Source organism: Balaenoptera ricei, chromosome 16 (assembly GCF_028023285.1).
Source record: "Balaenoptera ricei isolate mBalRic1 chromosome 16, mBalRic1.hap2, whole genome shotgun sequence".
Taxonomy (NCBI): Eukaryota; Metazoa; Chordata; class Mammalia; order Artiodactyla; family Balaenopteridae; genus Balaenoptera; species Balaenoptera ricei.
Genome location: NC_082654.1, coordinates 30,060,926 through 30,079,255, shown reverse-complemented (window position 1 = coordinate 30,079,255; position 18,330 = coordinate 30,060,926). Strand labels below are relative to the sequence as shown.

The window sequence follows — 18,330 nt, the reverse complement described above, 5'->3', positions numbered from 1 at the left end:
ACACAGGGAGCTGCCTTCTAAGCATACACAAAGCCTCTTGTCAAAAGGTGGCCCTCTGAAATTTTGAAATGTCCTCGTCTCTGATCCACAAGCTGGAGACTGGCCAGACTATCTAGATCTGGTCTCAGAGTCTCTGGAGAGCAATCTGGCAGTACTTAGGGATAATGTTGTATGCTGGGTAATCTCTGAGAGCAGAGTCTAAGACAAAGGCTTGTCTATACATAGTTCATTTGGGAAGAAATAACAGGGAGCAGGAATGAGGAACTGGGGACTGTGAAAAGGAAGAAGCAAAAAACAGTACAAGAATGAGTTTTCAAGTTGGTAACTACTGGCAACTTATACTCAATTCTACAGGGATCTTGGTAAAAGGCTTAAGAACTGTGTCTCAGAAGTGTCCCCCAAGCGGCGGGGTGGGGGGGGTGTGACCAGGGGAAGCATTCGTCATTTGGCTCCTATTCTCCAAAGGTCAAGAGCAGCCTTGTGACTGTTATCACCCCATTTCATTGTGCAGGCATGAGTGCTGAGGAGGTTCCCACCATTCCACACTCTGCCTTAGAGAAGTCCCAGAGCAGAAAATGAGAGGTCCTCCCGCACCGCACCAGCACCAAGCTGGTTGCAGCCTGTGCAGCTGCCTAGCTCTGGTCTCTGCAGAGATGGCTAGAGTAGAAGGTGGGATCGAGAGGATGCGGGCTGTGCACAAGAGGGGCTGGATAAAGACAGTAGTGTATTTAGGTCCTACGGCCCACCAATTCCTCTCCTAGACATATAGAACAAAGCAATTCTGCCTCAGGTCTCTAAGGGGACAAGTATGAAGATGTTTACTATGTCACTGTTTGTGGCAGGTGTCCATTGCTAGAGGAATGAAAAAGTAAAATACATACATGAAATATTATGCAGCAGTTAGAGCAATACATTCAATGTAAGTCCAGCAACATGAACAGGCTTTAAAGATTTAGTGAGCTTTTAAAAAATAGAAACAGAATGAGGTTTATGGCACAATATTATTTATGTAATTACTCATTCATACCCAATAACACTAAAAGTATATAAAGATACATCTCTGTTAAGGACATATATCACAGACATAAGGAAGGCATGTATAAAAGGGAGGTGAATGTAAGTGGGGATTAGAGATGAAGGTGAAAATTAAAACAAAAGGAGGGCTTTGCATAAACTGATAATAGTTTGCTGTAGTTGAGGAGGGTAATTAATTCTCTGCACCTCAGGTCCAAAAAAAAAAAAAAAAAATGTATGTTGTAACATATATGCCAGAACTTTCCTTTTCCCAGATCCGTGGGCAGACATTAGCAAGCAATCACATTCCTCTTTTCATCTCTCCCTATGTATAGCTCCCTGCCCTCTTCTCTCTCCCCTGCATCTACTAGAGAATATGCATTATTTGAGACCTATTTTAAAATCAGGGTTGGTAAAGTATTTGACCCTTTCAGGGTTGAAGTAAATATATTTCAAAAATTTGAGATGTAAGTAAGGATTATGATCAAGAATAGAAGAAAAAATTAATAGTGGAGGTCAAACTGGAAACTGTTAAAGATTAAATAAGAATTTCCCCTTGCACCCAGAGTCATTGAGGACACCACAAGGTGGTCCTCTCCCCCTTCTTGACACTGCTCAGAGAGCCCAACCCAAGGACAGCTGGAAATAGTATAAATAAGAAAGCGAGAAAAACACCTTAAATGATCAGAAGACAGAGTCATATGGCATATGGTGAAATTAAAGGCCTACAGTGATGATTCCCCTTAAAACATCCATGCTTTTGATAAACTTTGTGCTTCCTTTATGACTAACTGGAACTATAGGAGCAGTTACACGTGTAGATGTATTTCTGATGTATCCGTGGGGAGGAAGGTAATCTCTGCATCTTACTCTTCCGCCATCTTCTCCGTTGATCATGGTGATGGTTTCATGAGTGTTTGCATATGTCCAAATTCATCAAATTGTATACAGGCAGACCTCGAAGATATTGCTGGTTCGGTTCCAGGCCACTTTTTTTCTTTTCTTTTCTTTTGCACTTAGTCTAGTTTCACTGGCTCATAGGGTGTGGCGGGCAGAGGCCTCAAACCCAGCACTTTCAGACCAGAGTTTCTAGCACAAAGTGGCTGCACAACTTCCCAACTCAAGATGGAGGCAGCGACGGCAGGCCGTGTGCAGAGAGGCTGCGCCCGGACAGGCCCTGGAGCTGTGACTAACTGGAACTGAGTAACATATTTGTGTTTTTCTTTTTTGCCTTTGGCTTCCAGGATAGTCAAAGATTAATTTTTGCTCTAAGATATTGAAATGATTGAGGCAGTTAGAGAAAGGTGGTTTGGTTAAACAAAACAAAACAAAATAAAAAGGTAACTAGTATAAGATGATGAACCTTGAAATCATTGAGCTAAGTGAAAGAAGCCAGACACAAAAGGCCACATATTATATTCTTTCATTTATATGAAATGTCCAGAATAGTCAAATCCATAGAGACAGAAAGTAGATTAATGGTTTTCTAGGGTTGGAAAAAGGGAGGGAGAATGAGGGGGGAGGATGGGGAGTGACTACAAATAGGTATGGGGTTTCTCCGGAGGGTAATGAACATGTTCTAAAATTAACTAGTGGTGATGGTTTCAAAATTCTGTGAATATACTAAAAACCACTGAATTTCACACTTTTAAAGGGTGAATCTTATGGTATGTGAATTACACCTCAATAAAGCCGTGTGTGTGTGTATGTTTGTGTGTATGTATCATTAGCAAAAGGAGAGGTAGACTCTAATAGGCAGATAACTGATGTGGAAAGAGGAATACATCCTGGAAATCTGGGGTTCTACCACATAGCAGCTGTGAGACTTTTGGCTCATCATTATCTTGGACTTCAATTTCTTCACCAACATGTAAAGCCACAAATTTGAAGTAGATGAAATCTAAGTCCTTTCCAAATACAAAATGTTAAAATGTATTAGTATTTTGTAATGCTTATGCAGGTCCCCTTGGCTCCTATCCCTCAAAGGTCAAGAGTAAATTTGATTATGGAAATCAAAATTAGATAAACAACAAATATGGGGGACCAAAAAAAAAAAAAAAGCCAGAGCTGGTCAGAGCTGGTCATCTCAAAAACAAAGACCTGAAGATCTGGGCCAGAGGTAAATATTGAGAGTGGTGGAAAAAACCACAGGAGTAGGTGAAATTACCTAAGGGGAATATTTAAAATTAGACTAAAAAAGGGCTAAGGATGTCCATCCAAAAACATTAAGGCATTATCGAATGCATTTATTCATTCACTCAACAAATTCTTACTGAGCACTTGCTATATGCCAAGCAGAGTTCTAGGGGCAGACAGTGAACGAAACAGAAGTCTCTGCTCTCATTGGCTTATATTTTAGTCAAGGGGAGGAGACTGACAATAAACACACAAACATAAATTTAGAAATAATAAGTGCTAGAAGGAAAATGAAACAGAGTAATCTGACAGAAAGTGCCTTGGCAGGAGGGGAGGGTTGATATTTTAGACAGTGGTCAGGAAAGATCCCTCTAGCTCCTTATATAAGGACTTCAAAGTCTAGTTCCTTTAAACGAGGACTTGATTCCAGAAAATGGTTGGATTTATAAATTACTGTGTACACAGGACTCAGCAAGGACACAGACTCTGTGTAAATAAAGTTCATCTGAATTGTCTTCTGACTTGCAGGAAGATTTGGAAGGAAACAGTCTAAAACTTCTTGTAATTGGTGAGGCAGAATTGATTAGTGGTTAGGGGCATGGGCTCTACACACATTGCCTGTGTTTGAATCCTGGTTTTATCATTGACTCTCTGTTGACCTCACTGTGCCTTAATTTCCTCAGCTGTAAAATTAGAAAAAGAGAGCATTTTCTGATATTTAAGTGACCTAATATTTGTAAAGCATTTGGAAAGGTGTCTGGCATATGGTAAGCTCTTTTTTATTTTAACATCTTTATTGGAGTATAATTGCTTTACAATGGTGTGTTAGTTTCTGCTTTATAACAAAGTGAATCAGCTATACATATACATATATCCCCATATCTCCTCCCTCTTGCGCTTAAAGTAAAGCAAATGTTACCTGGACCACTCTCTTCGTCCAAAGCACATGAGATTGTGTTTGGATCAATCTAACATTACAGTTGGTTGCTTTTCTTTTGGATACGTTTGTCATGGGAGGTAATAGACCAGATGTATGCTAAGTAGCAGGGAAAGGCCTATTTCGAATTTAAAATGCACATGTATAATTCACATTAATGTAATTAGCATTCAGAGTATTCGTTTATCCACTCAGCACAGGAGCGATTCTTGTTGTTTTTTTTGGAGAAGCCACATGAACAAAAAACACAGGGAGGTAGTACTTTGATACAAAACCAAACCAGTTATATGAAATGTTATGTGGGGTAGAGATTCCTAGAAAGTATCAATGATAAAAGTTCTGGGAGTAGTTGGTATGAATCAAAAAGGATTTTCTGAGCCTTGACTGTTTGGGACATGGTGAGATGCTTAATGAACTGTGTGTCTACTATGAGCAGAGAAGACCATCATAGTAACGTGTAGGGGAGGTACTGAGGCTGGGTGCTGGTTGGGACTGTAGAGGAAATTAGCATGGGCAGAAGAGAACAGAAAAAATCAGGAAAAACAGATGGAACCAGCTGCAAAATTCCCTTAGAAAGCGAAACTCTAAGAAGCTGAGGGCTATAGTTCAGCACTGTGGTTTTCTGAGTAAATATGATTCCCCCTGTGCTGGAAGAGAGAAAATTGGAAGACTGGAAAGAACAAGGGTACAGTTCCTGGTGAGAAATGATGTGCCAATGAAGGTTATTTTAAGGAACACATTGTCTGGGGAGGGAGAAGAAGTACAAATGCTGAGATTACTGAAGTGAAGGGCGAGGGGAGTTGCGTGGCTGGCTCCCTTTTAGCAGTTCTTTTGTCCCCAGCAGACTTCAGCCCTTGGGCCCACGTGGACAAGGGAGCTTTGAGGCATCCACAGAACAGCTTAGCAAGCTGCCAGTGGCTGCTCAGAATCCTTGGGCCAGCTGGGGGCAGGGTGGTATGAAGGGAAACCCTCAAACTCCCTTCCCTCTCATTTCAGGGGTTGAGGACATCAGGACTGCTTCGTGTGGCTATACCGAGAGAGGAGGGGTGAGAGAGAAAAACAGTATTGATTTTTTTTTTTAAGTTTTATTTTCCCTACCACTTTGAATATTTTTAAAAAAAGAAAACAGTAAAAATAGGAAAATAAACATTTTTGTGGCATATTTTCAAACCTGGGCTTCCTTTTCCTGTTTCTCTCAATTTGTGATCTGTTTTAAAAAGAATCCTGAGAGCCTGGTTTCAGTGCGCAAGCGATGGTAGCCTTGTAGCAGCAGACATGTTGTTTATGGTTATCCAAACCCAGCACCTTCCTTAATGAGAAAGGAAGCAATAAAACAGGAATAGTGGATAGGCCAGCGGGGCTAATCAGCCCTGGCAAGAGGCCCACCCTCCAAAAGACGCTGGAGTCCATTAATTCCAGCATCTCATATAGTTGGAAATCAACTTCCCCCAGGACTTCAGGAAGAGCAGTAGCTCTTTAAGCAGCCAGAACTGGTCCCCTATGTCACTGGTTAAAAGGAGCTGAATAGCTTTAGGGAGCTTCTTAAACCTTACCCATGCACATAGCTCTTCTTGGGGGTGCCCCTGCCTCTTTGTTCCTTATTGTATTTATAAGAGGTCCAGGTGAGAGCTCAGTAATGTTCCAATTTTTCTTTCCATCCTTCTTGTGTGTTTTTGACTCTAAGCTACCTACTATATTAGAAGAGGACAGGATCATTCCATTCTGCCCTCTCCTTTCTCACTCACTGTCCCTTCCTGAGTTCAGGATCTTATCATTTCTCCCTTGGTCTTCCTGAAAGTGTATCCTTCTCAAGACTATCCTCTACAGCGCTGCTGTCTGTTAACTTGACAAGTTTCTCCCTAGCTTCAGAACCTCTGTGGCTTTCCATTACCAGCAGCAGAACTCAATGATGTGCTCACAGAGTGGTCTGTGCGACTAGCTGGCAGATGTGCTATGAATGACTTGTTTCAGATAATATTGAAAGCAGTGATTTGGGAAATGATTTACTTAAAAATAAAAGAAAGTAGATTCAATGTTATCACAATAACATTCTTTTCATTCGCCAGAATTATGAAATGTTTCCTTAACATGGAAAAAAAAAAGCAAAGGAGCCAGTAAACTACACACAGCCCCATAGTCTATTTTATCCACTTGTCCATGGGAGCATGTTAATCATGGTGAAATCGTGGTGATAAACACTGATCCATGGGATATGATACCGACTCCTTTACTTGGTATCTAAGACCTTTCATAACTACCCCTTGGCTACCTTTTCTCCTCTCCGTCCCCACAAGATCTGAGGTTCACCACACAAAATGGACTCACCATTTTTCAAATACATGATTTTCTTTTAGGTTTTTGCTGATCACTTTCTCCCTTACTCACTCCTCATCCATGTTGTCTGATTTTTTTTTTTCAAGGCTTATTTTAAATGTTACCTCCTCTGTGAAACTTTTCTCAAAACTTCAGAAAATTAATTTTCTCCTCTGGCCTCCAAAGTTCTTGGAACCTATCGCTATCCTTTACCTTATTATACTGAGTTGTAATTTTCTGTTTGCCTAACCCTCCTACACCATAAGCAGCTTGAGAAAGCCACATTTTTTTCCATTTTGCATGCCGTATAAAATGCTTGTCAGCCACTTTGCTTGTTAAAAACTTGTTAAATAATGAGACAATGAAGTAGTTTACTTGTTAATAAGTGAGAGAGGTAATATTTTACCAATGGAAATGTTGAGTAGATATCAGAGAAGATAACTAATTCCCTCAAAACCATAAGAGCAAACATCAAATCCTCACAGTTCCATTTTGGGACTCTGTTCACTTTCTAATTGAATTTTCCTGTTTGAGGAGACCTAGAAGCTTCTGGTTCAGTAAACTGCCTCCATATTTAATATGTCCTTCTCAGGTTAGACAAGCCAAGCTATTCTGAGCTCAGCCATTCCAATATCTCATCACATTCTTCCTGATTTATTTCTTCTGTCTAATGTACTTCCTGTCAGTTTCATTAATTTTTTCTGTATAATTTCTTTTTATCATCTTCCTGTTCCGGAGTGCCATATTTGCCCATTTTCTTTTGGTATCAGATCAATTTTTAATTTGTGGCTTCTGTTTCTGTGTCATTTTTAGGATTTAAAATTGTATTCTCTGCTCTTGTTATCTCAAACTGCAGAAAAGCAATCGAGTGTAATTGCAACTAAACATAAAATTAAAATAAGAAAATACACAAAAAAGAAAGTCACTGGGGAGGCAAGGAAATTATGACCATATGCAAGAAAATGAGGAAGAAAGTTTCACAGTCCCAAAGCAATGACTATGTTCAAGGATAAGTGCTGGTGGAGGGAAAGACTGGACAGCAGCTACCTGCACAGAAAACACTCTTCTTCCCTTCTCCAGTCCTCTTCTATGACTAACCAACCCCTCAGGCTTACTGTCTACCTACTGACGAGTCATAGGCTCCACCAGCCTCAGAGGCAATTTCCTCTCGCTCAAGACAAACCCTGTAATCTCCCCACTTCCATGTGGAAATGTTAGAAGGTCACCCCAAGCTGCCTTTTCCTCCTGAAGAAGATTTTTGCCCCAAGTAGCAGTTTGTTCTCAGGGCCCTTCCCCCAATATGTCCTTCATATGGTCATTGCCTTCCACACAGCAGGACCTCACTATACATGTGCACATGAAACGTACGAATGGAGTCCAATGAATGAATGCAAATCACTCCCTGAAAATCCTTGTCCGCTTCCACAATCTAATATTGTGATAATATTAGATATCACCTAAGATTGTGGCACCCAACTTTCATTCAGCTTTCACTTCTAGGACACCCACCCCAGATTATATCAACTGGCCAAGAGGTCAATTTGGTATTCTTTCACCAGGAACATTCAGTATTCTTCTTTTTAAAAAAGTTTCCTAATCCTGGATGGTCAAGAATATAAATATTCCATGGGCTACAAAATTAATGGTTAACAAGCATGGGAGATTCAGAACGGTGTATTGGATAGCATGTGGGCCCTGGAGTTAGGAGTTCTAATTTTACTACTTAGCAAGTGTGGCCTTGAAAAAAATTACTGGTTTCTTCAATGGGTTAGTAATATATGATGCACTCAGTAGATGGCATTTGTAGCCTAAAAGGTGATACAATTACTATATTTCTGTCAGTTGATGATGCATTTTCCACATTTGAATGGTTTTGAAATCAGAATGTTTTTCATCAAAAGAAACTTGCCAGCTGTTTACTCTCTCCCCTCAGCTATTATTAAATTGATGCTACATTTTGTAATTGTTTGTGTTTAAGAATCAAGGAAATGTGGTTCTTGGAATGACACTGACCAAAACTTTGGAGCTCTTTTGTGGTAAACATACCTTTCCAGCTAGATTCCCCTATTTATAATCAGCGTCTTATATCTGAAAGAGAAGAGCCAAAGTTTCCCTTGGGACATATTCTCCCATTTTCAGATAGCCAAGTTGAGTCACAGAGGCTAATTTACTGGGAAGCTCATCAACTTCCAGCTCCCCATTTTCACAGGCCTCTACTAATGTCCTGGGAAGGGCCCTGATAATGTGTTAATATGGTCAGATATATTTCTAAAACATGCAAATTTGTTTTCTTTTCTTTTTCTTAAAGAGGTCCCCATTGTATAAGCTTCCAGCCGCATAAAACTTAGACTCACACCTGGATTTCACCTAAGGTATTACTGTGGCATGGTTTGTGTTTAGGGTCCTCCGACTCTCTTAAGTATTTCTTTGCCCTGTGTTTCTCTTCCCCTCCATCAAAACCTGCTCTTGGAAAGGACAAACACCATATGATATCACTTATATGTGGAATCTAAAATATGACACAAATGAACCTATCTATGAAACAGAAGCAGAAACATGGACATAGAGAATAGACTGGTGGTTGTCAAGGGGGAGGCGGGTGGGAGAGGGTTGGGTTGGGAATTTGGGATTAGCAGATGCAAACTGGTATATATAGAATGGATAAACAACAAGGTCCTACTGTATAGCACAGGGAACTATATTCAATATCCTGTGATAAACCATAATAGAAAAGAATATGAAAAAGAATGCACAAATATGTATAACTGAGTCACTTTGCTGTACAGCAGTAATTAATACAACATGGTAATTCAATTATACTTCAATTAAAAAAAATTTTTTTAAGTAAACTAAAATTATTGCAAAGAAAAAAAGCCTGCTCTTGGGAAAGGATTATTTGATATTAACACCTTAGTGTGACTTTAAATCAGTGTAGTTTGCCTCTTCTCAAGTTATTTACATTCTGCATCCTCCCCCTAATGTAGAATGAAAAATTATTTTTCTAAAATGAAATATCTGGCATTAGCAAACTGACTGAAATGTTACTTTGAGCCACAAAGAGAACTTTCTTTCACCCTTAAGCATATACCCAGAAGATACTCTCCTACTGTGCCTACATATAGGCATAGCCCATTTTTGGTTGCCTAAATCAATATCTATCTATTCAACAGTATGTTACAAAGTTAGTAGCAGACTAGATTCTTTTGCATGTGAACAGCCGAGATAGCAGAACCAAAGGCGATTGAGACATAGACATTACTTTGCTTCTTTTACATTTCTCCCACTATTTTACTCTGCTCATTCACCTTCCACTCCCTAACTGCCTCCCTGCAATATTGATTGAGCACCTGCCAAGTGACAGGCACCATGGTAGGCACTGGCACATTGAAATAAGCCATCAACATTATTGAATGAATGAATGAATGAATGAGTGAATGAATGAATCAATCAATGAAACAGTGATTTTTTTCCAGTAGTGATACTACTGTTCTTACCCTACTAATGTATTTTCATTTTCCAGTTTTCTTCATTAGAGAAGGTTAACATTGTCATTGTCCTCATTTTCCTTTAGTTGTGCATCCAGTTATTCTATGATCCTCAAGAATAACTGTTATTCTTTTACCCTCTTCCCCTTTGATATACTTTGATATAATAAGTAGGTAAACCAGCAGTTGGCTGAGAAAAAAGTTTCCCTTTTAATCTATTTGTTACTTCCAAAGGATTAAATATTCCTCTGCCTTACCTACTTCCATGATACTGCAACTAGGATATATTGGAAAAAGGGGTATAATGTTACTGCATTTATTGAGATTTCAAAAGAATTAATCTTTATTAAGTATTATAAGCAATCATAAGCAATGATGATATTAACAAAAGAATGATCATGATCATATTATAAATCATGTAAACCATTCCCTCCACCATATACATCTACCACCAGGAGTCCTCTGATCACACCCTAAGAAGAACTGTATAAATTAGAAGGTGTCTATCCTTTCAGAATCAGCCTAAATGTCACTTCCTCTGGGAAGACTTGCCCAATTTCCCTTCCTTTACAAACTAAGGTAGATACATCTCACCATGGGCTCCTGTAGCACCCTAAACATCCCCTGTTATAGGAATCATTGCATCTTACTATCATTGCTTGCTTCATTAACTATTTTCCCATTAGACCATAAGGTCTTTGAGGATAACCACCACATCAGTCTTGCTTTTCATTTTATCCTCAGGAGTCTGGAAGATACAAGAATGTTATAAACAGTTGATAAATGAAGGAAGGAAGGGAAGAAAGAAGGAAGGGAGGAAGGAAGGAAATTTTCAAATATTAGGGAAGCCAACTGTTCAGTTTAGTTAGTATTCAAAATGCAATCATAAGGACAGTACTTTTGGAAATACTTCCCTTATGACTGGGATTTCACCAACTCCTTCCTGTGCCTATTGAATTGCTGAAAATAATATCAAGAAGTGTTATTTCCTCCTCTGATTCCTCTAGGAGATGAAGACACAAATCATAGAGTCCAAGTGACTTAAGCCGAAGTGGTTCATCTTGGTTCTTATGTTATTGTTTTGGAGTCAGCCCAGCTATCCACGCTCTACCATCTGCACTGTATCCTGAACATCTCTCACTTTCCCATCTGACTCTTGCCTGCACTGAGAGATTCTCAACTCTTTCCCTTGACTCATCTCCCAAAGTACAGATGATTATCCTCATTCTAATGGAAGGGAGAGAGTGTGTGGATCATCCAAAGGAGTGGGTTGTCCAAACATTGTCTCTGTTAGGCTTTCAAATGCATCATGTAGATTCTCACATAACCAGAATTCACCCACTGCTCAGAAAACTGAAAATTCTTAAGTGGCAGTCCAAATTTGGAAACCACAACTGTTTTTAGCACTGCCTTTCAGGTGCCAAAAATATCACCTATCATATTCTCCAGGGTTCAAAGAAAGAGGAAAGAGGAAAAAAGCAAAGAACAAGTTGAGGATAAAGGTAACATGAAGCTTCTCCAGTTACATAAATTATTATTAAAAATAACCACAATAACTGAAACAACAATAATAATAGCAATAAGAACTAGCATTCACTAGCAATTAACAAAACAGGGCCTCATGTGACCTTCCTAATCTCCCTAAGAGGGAAGGAGGATAGTACAGTGGTCCCTATCTGTCGAGTACTAGTTCCAGGAACAATTGTGGATATCAAAATCTGCAGTTGCTCAAGTTCCATATATAAAATGGTATGGTGTTTGTATTATAACCAATGCACATCCTTCCATGTACTTTAAATCATCTCTAGATTACTTATACTACCTAATACAATGTAAGTGCTATGTAAACAGTTGCCGGTACATGGCAAATTCAAGTTTTGCCTTTTGGAACCTTCTGAAAATTTTTTTCTTGAATATTTTCAATCTGTGGTTGGTTGAATCCACAGATGCAGAACACATGGATACAGATACAGAGGGCTGACTGTATTTTTAGCATCCTCATTTTACAGATGAAGAAACAAAATCAGAGAAGTTACGTGAATGGCCCAAGGTCATACAACCCAAGCCACTAGACTTCAAATTCTGTATTGTATCTCTTCTTCAAACAGCCTCACCACTGGTTTATCTAACCAATCTCACATGAATCTGCTTTGGTGGGAAATTTGCCCTTTTTTCCATTACTGTGGACCTAAGGAGAGGTCATTAGGACTTCTCTGAACTTCTCAAAATAGAAAAGAAACAAAGATTCCATTTCTAGTTTTTGGATGAGAGTTCCAGGTATATACATATTAAAATCTTACTTGGTCCATCTCCAAACTGGTTTTGGGGGCTCGAAAGAAAGAAGTTTGATCACTCTGCCCCAGTTTGTACCCTGGAATCTAATTCCCCAAACCCCCACCCATCCACAGGGGACTTCAGGAACAGCCAAAGTAACTTTTCAACTGGAAAATCTTGGTGAACCTTCTCTGGTCTCCCAGCCCTCATCTCCCTAAGTCAGGCCAGTACCTGGCATATCCTGGGCTGTGGTAGAGACTCTCATCCTCGAGGCCCTAACAACTGGGTCCAGGCTGCTGTAGCCAATAGAAGGTCTAGCCCATGAATCAAACCTCAAGGAATCTGTGATCCAGCAACACCCCTAGCAGATACCCGTTTAAGGCAATATCTGGCAAGAGCTTTGCAAAAGAGAATTGGAAAAAGAAAACCAGTCAGAGAAATAACTGAATGAGCTACTAAATGAAACAAGGAGCATGGAACTTTGGCAGACAGTATTCTCCAAAAATGACTGAAAAAATATTTCTGGTCTTATATGCCCTTCCAGAACCTTGCCACTCCCCCATCCAGAGAAGTTTATTTCCTCTTGTTTTACATCCCTATGGGTCTTGGTGACTGTCTCAATGTATAGCCTGTGGTTGAAGTGATGCCCTATGACTTCTGAGGGTAGATAGAAAAGGTGATAGAGCTTCCACCTGGCTCTCTCTCTTGGGCATCTGACTTTAAGATCTTGGGAGGAAGCCCAGGCTACACAAAGAGGCATTCCGGTTATCAGCCCCACAGAGGTACTAGCTGACAACTGACATCAACTAACTGCCAGACACATGAGTGAACGAGCCTTCTGATGATTCCAGTCGCCAGCCTTTGAATTACCCCAGTCTTTGAGTTTTCCAGCTGAAGCTAATGGAGCAAGGACAAGTTATCCTTATGGGAATTCCTGACCCACAGAATTCATAGTCATAATAGATGATTGTTTAAAGCCACTAAGTTTTGGGGTAATTTGTTGCACAGCAAGACATTACCGGAACAGGAACATAAGCCTGAGGGGACCTCTGAGCATGTTGTATTTGCAACAGCCAAAAGGTGACTCCAGGTCCTACTGCTAATTCTAGCCGTCCCCTGCCAGGTGCCTTCTGGATACAGGTTATTTCTCTTGGGGACTCCACTGCTTCTCCCTGCAACCGCACTTAGCTCTCCCCTTCCAAGTCCAGCAAACATGTTTTTAAAGGTCTGAATTTCAATTGAGCACAGGGTTTGAGCCCTTTACTCTAAGTTTCTTTGGCCTTGCCTGGCCAATTCAGGAGGTGAGTTTAGCCACTTATTTCAGTCTCTGAACATTCTGTGATGGTGAAGGTGTATGCGGTGGTGGAGAGTACTGGGTAGTGGGGAGAAAGGGAAGAACCTAACTCCTAATCCACTTGTCTTGGCTTTGACCTAGAGCTACCTATTCTACTTAAAGAATTACATGAACACAGAACCTTCACTCACAGTGCCATGATACCACTGAATCATTTTACTTCCAATGACAATCCTTTGATCAGATCATTAGGCTCAAAACTGGAAAAGCCAAAAATATAAGGACTTGTTGTCTTGTACACTGTTGTAATACAGAAACTTAGTATAGTGCCTGGAACACAGTAAACACTCAATAAATATCTACTGAATGAAAGAATGAATGAATGAAAGAAATTTCCTCCCCTCTTTTTAGAGACCAATAACTAATATTGGATTAGCATAATGTGCTTAGAAAACTGTAGTGTTCAACAGGCTGACATTCTACTCCATTAGGTAATATGTTTTTCAACCTGCTCGAAGTAAGTATTAAACCTTAAAACTGTGAGTTCCTTGAGGGCAGAGACCATGTCTTATTACATTTTGTATCCTCAGCACCTGGCACTTTGCCTGGTACTTGCTAAAAGCTCAGTAAATATTAAATATTAGAAACTAAGTGAATGTCAAAGGGACTGACAGAGATATTTCAAATCATTTAGTTCTCCTAGACTTTGCCTAGTAGGAGACAGTGACAGATAAGGGTGCTGGTCAGTGCACCTGATTCCCAGAGGGATCAGACTGGGATGTAGAAATTCAGAAGTCCTGAGGCCTCCCAGCCTCTAAAGACTCAAAAAGCTATTTTGTAATCTGAGTATGGCATTGGTATGAATACAGAAAAGTGTACAGACCTCCCCTTTAGCAATCAAAAGTGCTTTTCTATGATTGCTCCAAATAGTTTTTTTTCACAACTAATTTTATAATGAGCCATTCATTTATTTGCCCATTCATTTATTCATTCATCCCATATATATTTTGTGTTTTTGGCCACACCTCACGGCTTGCAGGATCTTAGTTCCCGGACCGGGGATTGAACCCATGCCCTTGGCAGTGAAAGCATGCAGTCCTAACCACTGGACCACCAGGGAACTCCCCTCATTCATCCCGTATTAATGGGGGCCTACCTGTTGCTATTTTTCTGCAAAGATGTGTTTAATTTGCTCAAAAGAAAGCTGAATGTTCAAAAGGTCCTCATTCCCTGGAAAAGGACCTGACTAGGAAACTAAAGATGAGATATCACCATTTTGTAGAGGCAGATGGAAATTGTAGACATAATATCCTCACAGTTCAGAATTAACTAATCTAGTGTATTTCAAAACGTGACCTGCATTGGGTGGAATCACTTGACAGATAACTATTAAAAATACAGATGTCTGGGATCCATTCCAGACATACTAAATCAGAACATCAGAAGTGAGACTGGAAACTTCACAAGCAACCTCTGGTGATTTTGATTGTATTCAAGTTTGAGGACTACTAACCACAGGTGTCGTGCCAGTAGGACCTACATGCAATTGCTTAATTTAATCTTATCTTCCCCAACATCTCTACAAAAGTAAGATGTTACCTGGCTGATTCTAAGACACCTAGGAATAGTGTAAATGTGGCTCAGAATTGCCAATACCCCAGACCACAATTCCACTGAATGAATGTAATCATTCTCTCTTTAAACTAACCCAAAATAAACTCCTGCGAAAAGAAAGTAAACCTATTCTTCCCTTAAGAAACTCACAATTTAGAAGCCAACTGTTACAAAATGTTTGTTATTAAAATAGAGAAGCTTTTAAACTTGGATATGGTACATTCAAACCCTTCTTAATCTGAAAAGCAATAAACGGCAATCATCAGCTGTGAGAGGTACCTCTTGGCCATGCAAATCCAGACTGCACTATTTTTCTACCCACAGTGCTAACATCCAGCTGGAACCCTGTGACATTTTCCTCGCCTTACCCCCAAAACTCACTCCTCTTCTTCCCCAGAGATTTTTACTCACTTTCTGAATTTTCCTAATCTGGTCAGAGAGGGTGTCTAACAGACGAGTTTTCAGGAAGTCCATCACCTTGACCACCCGGCCATCAATGTAGCAACTGGAATAAAAATAAATAAGAATCAGAGAAAATCTCGAGCAGGAGACTACAAATATATTTCTCTAGCCACAGGTCTCTGTTGCCTGGGGAAAGAGCCCAGGGTTCACTTGAGCTCTTACATTCTAAGAAGTTTTGATCCTGGGTACTTTTCAAACAAATAATATACTTTTTATCCTCTTTATTTTCACCTCCATCTGTGGGCTAATATTGTGATTTTTTTCAGCCTTTGTCCATTGAAACTGCATTTATTGCTCTATAGGAACTGATAGGAATCTGTAACACAATTGGGTAATGGGGAAAAGCTTAGTTGTTTTCCCCCCTAGGGAAAGTAATTTAACACCCCTCCCAAACCATCCCTACACCCACCTTAAAGTAATAAAGGTATGTGAGAGGTTTGAAAGACTACTCAAACATTTTGAAAGGTTTCTACACCTTTAAATAAGAAAACACCGACCACAAAAATCTGATTTAGTGCAGTGAGCAGGTCTCAAAGAGTTCATCTCCAGTTCACTTCCCTGGGCAAAATACCTTGTAGTCAACCTCCTTCCACCTCCAGAATAAATGAACGGATAAATGAATAAACAAATAAATAAGTCAGACAGATTAAAGTCCAGGTGCCCTTTCCTAAAATAGCAACAAGTTTGGCACACATCAGTGTGGTGGTGTCTCCAGTTTTGTTAGGTAGCTTAAGTGAAACATCAAGTTGTGCCGATACTACATTGTTAACATTTAACCAAAACAGGTCCATCTGGCTCTGTGGGGACTCTGTGTGAATCTTTACTCTGAAGGCTAAGCCCAGGATTAGGTGACCTTCATTAACTCAAACCTCCCAACACTCATCTTTGCAAAATTCCAAATTAAATTGATTTAATTTAAATCAATGCTTATGACTCCTGGGTGCCTTTTCCAATCCACTTAGGTCTCCTTGGCTGATGGATAATGATAGATTATGTCATTTTTAGTAAGACACCAACCTCTCAGTACGTATTATAGAACTATAATTCTAATTCTAGTACTAAAAATTCCTTTTAATGTTAAATTCCCATACTAACATGTGATGTAGAGGAATGGTTAAAATTCTTTTGTAATTGCACTTTCAACCAGGTGCTCTGGTTGAAGTGAGGGTGGGAGATGAGTTCCTCCCACTCAGCCTTCCCCTTGGCCTCCCTCACCACCTCACACATTTCCACAGAATCCAATGTTTAATAAAATCATTTGTATATTGGAAAGAGTATGGGTTTTGGAGCCAGAGATATCTGAGATCAAATTCCAAGTCAGGTATTTACTACCTATGTGATCTTGGGCAAGATGCTTGGCCTTGATGGGCCTCAGTTTTCTTATTCTTAAGAGAGAAGTAACATATCTACTACTCAGGATTGTTTGAAGATAAAGTAGATAAACCTCAAGTGTCTGGCATATAGTAGGCACTCAACAACTCTTAGTTCTTTTCTGATTTCTCTAATTTTCAGCTCAAAAAGATGGGGTCATAAACAATAGGGGCCTGACTGTGTGTATAGAATTCTAAAAGTGAGATGATTGTATCAAAGGGTACATGCTTTTGAAAATCTGGGTGGTTACTTATATTAGGGAATAAAACAAACCAATGACATGACCTTTCACCTCATTCCTGGTACAGATACTAGACTTAGATCCAATAAACATTTATTATGTGCAACACACAGAGCTGGTAATGTCCATGTCCATTACCTCACAAACCTCTTTCTATTAGTGCTCCACTGTCAGCACCTCCAATTTTTTTAAAGTTGTGATTAGATAGTATACTACCTGAAAGCTAGGCATATTAAAACACTGTAGTGTTCAAATTAAAAATAATTCATGAAATGTTAATGTAACACACATTGAAGGACATGAACATTTGTACTATATTACATGATGATTACGCATATGATAAAAATGTACTGTAATTAGTGTTCTTTTATGTTCTAGTCAAATATATTATAGTTTCCTCTTTTTTCTTTGTTAGCTCCCAGTAACTATTTTAAACAGCAGAGTTTATAAGTTTTGCTGGCAACACATATAGTTTAATGCTCATTGAGATAAAAGTGCCAGATGTACTTTTTCAATATGTAGGATTCCCCGTGAACATGCTTCCTATCCCACAAAATCCACGGCCCAGGGTTGAGGGACCTTCACTCCTCCCCTCCTTCCTTTGGTCTCTTTTCTCAAGTACACGAAACTTGGAGTTAGAAAACCTTGGTTCAGTCCCAGCTTTGCCACGTACTACCTATATGATACTGGGTTTCCCCTTCTTTAAAATCAGTTTAAAAAGAACCCCAACCCTACAGTATTTTCACAGGGTTACTGTACCGATAAAAATGAGAAGAAATTCTGGGCACAGAACCTGGCACATAAAAGGTATTCAATAACCAAAACTACCCTCCAGGTTACTTAAGTACCCAAGCTGGCAGCAACCTAGACTGAAAAGCCATGGGATGGGGTGAGCAGGGGAACATCTGTCTGGAGAAAGACAGTATGTTCATCCACCGTAGGATTTGGAATTAGGGAATTATGGAGGAGCAAAAACGGACTCTGGATTTCCAGTAGGTGGGAGGCAGAGAGAGAGAGAGAGATGGAGAGGGCTGTGATTATGTTGCAAAAATTGGGAGTTTGAAAAGACCTTAGTGGTCATGTGGTCTGAAGTAGGTAAGCCTGTGACAACATCCCTGAGAAGTGATTATCTAGGACAGGGGACGCACTCTCATACACTACTAGTACTGTTCCACTGTACCACAGCTCG

The 18,330-nt window shown here is 39.7% G+C and overlaps 1 protein-coding gene across 3 annotated transcripts in view; it reads right to left on the bottom strand.

Moving 5' to 3' along the window:
• Window positions 1–18,330, bottom strand: part of HPSE2 (heparanase 2 (inactive)) — a 614,901-nt gene that overhangs the window by 149,307 nt on the left and 447,264 nt on the right. For all 3 annotated transcript variants that reach the window (XM_059899970.1, XM_059899972.1, XM_059899971.1), the window contains exon 7: window positions 15,479–15,572. In XM_059899970.1, the coding sequence (XP_059755953.1) occupies window positions 15,479–15,572 (94 nt within the window). The remainder of the gene's footprint in view (window positions 1–15,478; window positions 15,573–18,330) is intronic.